Below are 6,098 nucleotides of genomic sequence, written 5' to 3'. Positions count from 1 at the left end.
GGCTTTGCTCTCAGCACTGTATCTGCTGTGCACGGAAGCTCACACCTGTAACGCCAACATCGTGGCGGTAGTGGGATCGGAACTGCAGGGTCGCCCACGGTTATGTAGAGTGTAATTCTCAGCACCCACATGTTGCCTAACTGTCTTTAACTCCAGCTCCAGGGCATCCAGCACCCTCTTCTGAATTCTGTGGGCACCAATATGCACATGGCATAAATATACGTGCATATGCATCCATATACATTAAAAAAAAAAAGGCATGGCGGTATATGCTCCCAGCAGTCGGGAGGCAGAGGCAAGAGGATCTGTGAGTTCAAGGCCAGCCTGGTCTCCAGAGCTAGTTCCAGAACATCCAGGGCTACACAGAGAAACCCTGTCTCAAAAACAACAAATAAATAAAGGTTTTTCTTGTTTGTGAGACAAGGTCTCATATAGCCCAGGCTAGACTCAAACCTGTCTTGTAGCTGCAGGTGACCTTGAAGTTCTCCTCCTCTGCCTCCACCTTCCAAGCTTTAAGATTACAGGTGAGTGTGCCTCCGCACCAGGCAAAATTAATACCTAATAAACCATGTATTTACAATCTCAAAAGAGGCTGACAAAACCACATGCCATGTGGAGAGTCTGGAGAAAGCAGTATGCCGCCGGCTCCCCGGTAAGAGAAATACATAGATCAGCAGAAATGGGTTAATAATTAAGGCAGAGCTAGCCGATAAGAAACAAGTAACCGGGCCAACAGCATTGTATCAAATACAGAGTCTCTGTGTGTTATTTGGGGCTGGCGCGGCAGCGGGACAAGACCGGGCGGCGGCAGGCGGAAAAACCATACACCTTACAGCCATGCTTGTCCTGGGGACTCATGAGGCAACACACGTAAAAACAGCTAACACAGCAAGAGCATCATGTAGTATGAGCACAACACAGAGAGTCTCTCTCTCCCCCCCCCTCTCTCTCTCTCACACACACACACACACACACACACACACACACACACACACACACGCAACTGCATGACTGTTTAGGGTTTTACAGCTATATAACTATCTCCTGTGGTTTAAAAAGATAAGACAGAAAGCTGTCATTTATAAATCACTCCAAAAATGCAATGAAACAGAAGACACATATGGCTACCAGGAAATCTAGTGACATCACTCTAGAACCAACTCTGCCATTTTGACTAGCTGGCTGTGTAATATACTAAGTGTGTAGGAAGAGAGAATAAAAGAATTGAGCCCGGTTGGTTAACCAGGTTTCGGATTCAAAGAGTGACCCACTTACCAGTGAGATCCGCTCAAGGCTACAAAAGAGACAGTGTCTCCTACATGCTCACTGTCTGGTCAAGAGCGATTTACACCCCACTAACCGGTATTTATACAGAAGGAGCCCTATCTTTAAATGCCTGGCTCTTTTGATATAAATTGTCCAATCTCCTGTAGTCCTTTAAAGGCATCAGTAACTCACCCGGGTCAGAAGATCGGAGAACAATGGATTCTTTCTCTAGCAGCCAAGCAGGTAAGCCTCCCTACAAGACAGAAAAGCAACGGCAGCAGCCATTAGACATGAAAAGAACTGAGATTCCTGTCAGCAGGGAGAGAAAAGACAGAGGGGGAAATGAACTGGGCTGCTGGGAAACCAGAATATAGGAAAATTAAGATCACTCTATTGATAGTGGTCTGAGAGTCAACACCCCCCCACTTTAGTTTTGAGAGTTACTGTGTAGCTAAGCCTAAAACTGTAACCCATATGGCACAGGTAAGCCTCAGAGTTCTGATCTTCCTGCCTCCACCTCCCAAGTGCTTGGGTAACAGGCATGATCACCACACCCAGCAAAATCCGTCCTTCTCTTCCTCTTCAAAAAATTATTTATTTATTTATGATCTGCCTGCATGCATGTTTGTGCACCAAGTGCATGCAGTGCCCTCAGAGGCCAGAAGAGGGCATTGGAGCCCGGGAACTGGAATCACAGATGGTTGCATGGGTACTGAAAATCGAACCCAGGTCCTCTGGAGGAGCAGGTAAGTGCTCTTAACAGCTGAGCCATCTCTCCAGCCTCTTTTCCTTCCTTTTCTTTCCTTTTCCCCTTCTGCTTCAGCTTTCTTGCTGTTTGGTTTTGCAGCATTGGGGACTGACGATGTGGCTAGGTACACGCTAGGCAAGTGCCCTCCCACTGAGCTATGTCCCAAAGCTCCAACTACGCACACAGCTCCTCTTAATTTCTTAGGCTAGTCCGTGAGGCAGACAAAGCAGACCCACTCCATGCCACTGCCAGAGGAAACCAGCTAGTGTGACTGGCCAAGAGGAGGCCCTGAAGCTCCAGCTCAAGCCTGCTCCTGTCTGCCTGGCACCTCACTGAAGGAACAGGACCCGGGAGGCACCCGCTCTAGGCTTTGAATCTCACCTTGCTTTAGCCCGCTGTGCCCAGCCCCCAGCCCCGCCCCTGTCGGCCACTCCCACCAGGCAGGCAGAGCCCTGTGTTAACTCGCTCACCATGTCCCACTCTGCACAGATGTAGGGCCCGGGCCTCAGGATCACCAGGAGCCCCAGCTTGTGCGCCAGGTGAATGAAATATTCCACGTCACGGTCCCCAGAAAACTCATATTGTCCTGGCTGGGGTTCATGAAAGTTCCAGGGCACATACCTGTGAAGACACACATACCACCAAACTCCTCACAGGTGGCAGCTGGAGCGGGAGGGAAGAGAAGGGAGCCCAGGTTCTAGCTCCATTTGACAACACAGACTCAGGCGCGGAACGTGGGCTCGCGCAAAGGCTCACAGGTAATGGTGTTGCTGCCGAAGCTGACCCTGGGTGTTCAATCCTGGAACCCACACGATGTAAGGGGAACTCTAGCTTCTACATGTCATCCTCTGCCCTCCAAACGCACGCTGTAGCACACTCTTGCACCAGTGTGTGTGCGCGCACACACACACACAGTAAATAGGGTGTACTAAGAACTTTTTAACAAAGGAGTATGAGTGTTATTGGGAAACTAACATCCAGTTTGTGACAATAACACAAGGAAGGGCCAGATTGCCTCTGATCTCGGCAGCTAAGCAGGCCAGGCCAGGTTAGTACTCGGGTGTGGGAGACACACGTGGAACGTGATACATAGCAAGAGGCAGGGGCATGCCCACCGTGTCACACTGGAGACGGTCCAGCGGGGTTACTCCTGCTCTTCTCTTCTCTCTTGCTCACTGGCTGGTGATAAGGGGAAGATTGTGAAAACAGACAGAGGCTAAGCTATAGATTTTTGTTTATTTGTGGTCTGGCAGGGTTACAAATGGTGGTCTTCATATGGGACATCTGCTCCGAGAGACGTGAATGGTATTTGCCAGCTTGATCTGCCCAGATGGTTTTATTTCTGGTGGCTTTCTTGACCAGTTCTGCACACCTCTCTCCTTTGGCTTTACGTTATATAGCTCGCTAGTTTGTCACCCTGAGGATTGATTACAACCCTGGAGCAAGCCAGGCAAACGGAGCCCCAACCCAGTCCTCTAGGAGAACAATCTGTATAGAAACTATGACAGAAAGAAAAAAACAAAAAAGTCTTTCAGCACACTGAAAATTTTAACAAGGAAAAAAAAAATACATGAGCCCTAATTATCATGCTAAAGTGATAGGAGATATATTTATTTAAAAAATAAAGTTTAAGCAGGGTGGTGGTGGTGCACACCTTCAATCTCAGCAGAGGCAGAGACAGGTGGATCTCTGTGAGTTTGAGCCCAGCCTGGACTACAAAGTGAGTTCCAGGGCAGGCTCCAAAGCTATAAAGAAACCCTGTCTTGAAAAAAAAAAAAAAAAAAAAAAGTGTCAGGAATACCCAGCCAGGAAATAAAATGACTCAAACTTAACCTGGTCCCCTAGCTCTGGTGAAGATACACATTTATACATGAGCCATCATTCCAATCATCTTGCTGATGAGCTCCACGAGCATCCCGTGGTCTCACGGTTCTAGGATTCTCTGGAACAATCAGCCACAGTCCACTGCAACTGTGTGCCAACTGTAAGTGAACTTGGATTCGCTCTGCCAGTGGCCATAGGAACATAATAATAAGTGGGACTCCCCCTAGGTAGCTACTAAACCAATTCAGGGTTTGTCACCCTTTATCTTTTAAGATGGTATCAGTAATCTACATCTGCTCTACAAAGGCCAGCCTGGTCTATAGAGCGAGTTCCAGGGCAGGCGCCAAAGCTACAGAGAAACTCTGACTCCAAAAACCAATAAATAAATAAATTAATTAATTAAAAATTAAAAAGATCCAGGCGGTGGTGGTGCACGCCTTTATTCCCAGCACTTGGGGGTCAGAGGCAGGCTGTTCGAGGCCAGCCTGGTCTACAGAGCTACACAGAGAAACCCTGTTTCGAAAAACAAAACACGCACACAAACAAAAAACCAAAAACACAAAAAACAAAACATTAAAAAGAAAGAAAGAAAGAAAGAACCACTAAAAAACCCCAGAGTGGTCAGCTGCCACAGCTACCCTCTCTGTTAGTCATCTCACAGCATCAGAGGGGATGGGGACATGCCTATGGGTGTGAACCTACAGCCTGGGCTCAAAAAGTTAACCCAGTAAGGCAAGCTGGGTTCCAGAATCCTAAGCACAAGGCTTCCTCCAACACCCAAAGTAGCTCCGGCTGCATCTCCAAACTCCCTCGTGTTTGGCTCCGGATGGAGCTCTGACCAAGGACCTTGGCAGAAATTTAAGTTTTATGAGCTATAAACAGGAACATGATGTCTGTCTCACACAAACAACCACTCTTTCAAAAGGGAAAAAGAATTCACTATACCTTTCCTTCATCTCCTCTGTGTGTGTGTGTGAGTGTGTGTGTGTGTGTGTGTGTGTGTGTGTGTGTGTGTGCATGCAGATCAGACAACATCCTGCAGGAGTCTCTTCCATCATGGAGGTCCCCAGGATCGAACTCAATCTGTCACGTTTGGCAACAGGCACCTCTAACCTTCTGAGCCATTCACCAGCCCCCTACCTTTGCCTTTTCAAGTTGATTTCTATTTTATGATTTCTGATGACTAAGTTCAAGTGAGAAGCGGTTCATTATCTGAAGAAAGACCAATCAAGCTTGTGCCAAGCCCCTCAGAAATCCACCTAGGGCTCTCTCCTACTTCTGAGCAATGGAATAGCCAATACGGGTGAGTACTGGCGGCAGGGGTCTCAGCCAGGCGTCCCTCCTTACATCTGGATGGCATTCAGCCCAGCCATCTTCATCTTCAGTAGCCGGTCCTCCCAGTAGAAGCGGGGTATCCGGAAGTAGTGAATGCTTCCTGAGATGTAGCGGAATGGCAGCCCATCCTTGAGGAAGCGGTCCTGGCTGTAGTCCAGCTCAAATGTCCTCCGGGAGACATTCTGCAGGGAAAGGAGGGGGCCCCATGAGAACGTGGAGCCTTACTTTAGAAGCAAAGCTGTGGGTGAGGGCAGATGATTTTCTCTCTGCTTAAGTTACATAATCATCAGGGGACTCCATTAGTCCCTGGGGTATCTAACAAGCCAGTTCTCAGCCCAGCACACAGGGTGACTTGGCTAACAGAGTCCCTGAGACCATCTCCTGCTTTGACTCTGCTCCCAAAATCTGGAGTCCATGTATGCTCAGAAGCCAAGACTATATCCACTGTGGTGTTTGTGAGGCCTGGAGACTGGAGCACAAGCAGCTCAACAGTCATGTTGCTGGGATCACCAAGACCCATTCAGAAAAGCCTAAGAACGGGCGGGCAGTGGCAGTGCACACCTTTAATCCCAGCACTCGGGAGGCAGAGGCAAGTGGATCTCTGTGAGTTCAAGGCCAGCCTGGTCTACAAGAGTTAGTTCCAGGACAGGCTCCAAAGCCACAGAGAAACCCTGTCTCGAAAAACAAAACAAAACGACAAAAAAAAAAAAAAAAAAAAATGCAGGGCAGAAACCCAAGGATCAGGTGCTGGGATGTAGCCTCGGAGAAGTGGAGGCAAGAGAATCAGAAGTTCAAAGGGATCCTTGGCTACATAGAGAACTTGAGGCTAGCCTGGGCTACATCCCATCTCAAACAGAGCGACAGATCCATGAAGACCTCTCCTAGCTACTGCTCTTCGTCCCAGAGTGGCCTGGGCAAGTGTCCT

At 48.4% G+C, this 6,098-nt stretch overlaps 1 protein-coding gene across 1 annotated transcript in view; it reads right to left on the bottom strand.

Moving 5' to 3' along the window:
* Glb1 (galactosidase beta 1) overlaps positions 1-6,098 on the bottom strand; it is a 68,562-nt gene that overhangs the window by 47,762 nt on the left and 14,702 nt on the right. The window contains exons 2-4 of the mRNA XM_051201872.1: positions 5,186-5,355; positions 2,485-2,635; positions 1,459-1,519 (exon numbers count right to left, since the gene is read on the bottom strand). Of these exons, the coding sequence (XP_051057829.1) occupies positions 1,459-1,519; positions 2,485-2,635; positions 5,186-5,355 (382 nt within the window). The remainder of the gene's footprint in view (positions 1-1,458; positions 1,520-2,484; positions 2,636-5,185; positions 5,356-6,098) is intronic.

This window comes from Phodopus roborovskii, unplaced genomic scaffold (assembly GCF_943737965.1).
Source record: "Phodopus roborovskii unplaced genomic scaffold, PHOROB, whole genome shotgun sequence".
NCBI classification, from domain to species: Eukaryota; Metazoa; Chordata; class Mammalia; order Rodentia; family Cricetidae; genus Phodopus; species Phodopus roborovskii.
This window is presented reverse-complemented; position numbering and strand designations above follow the sequence as displayed.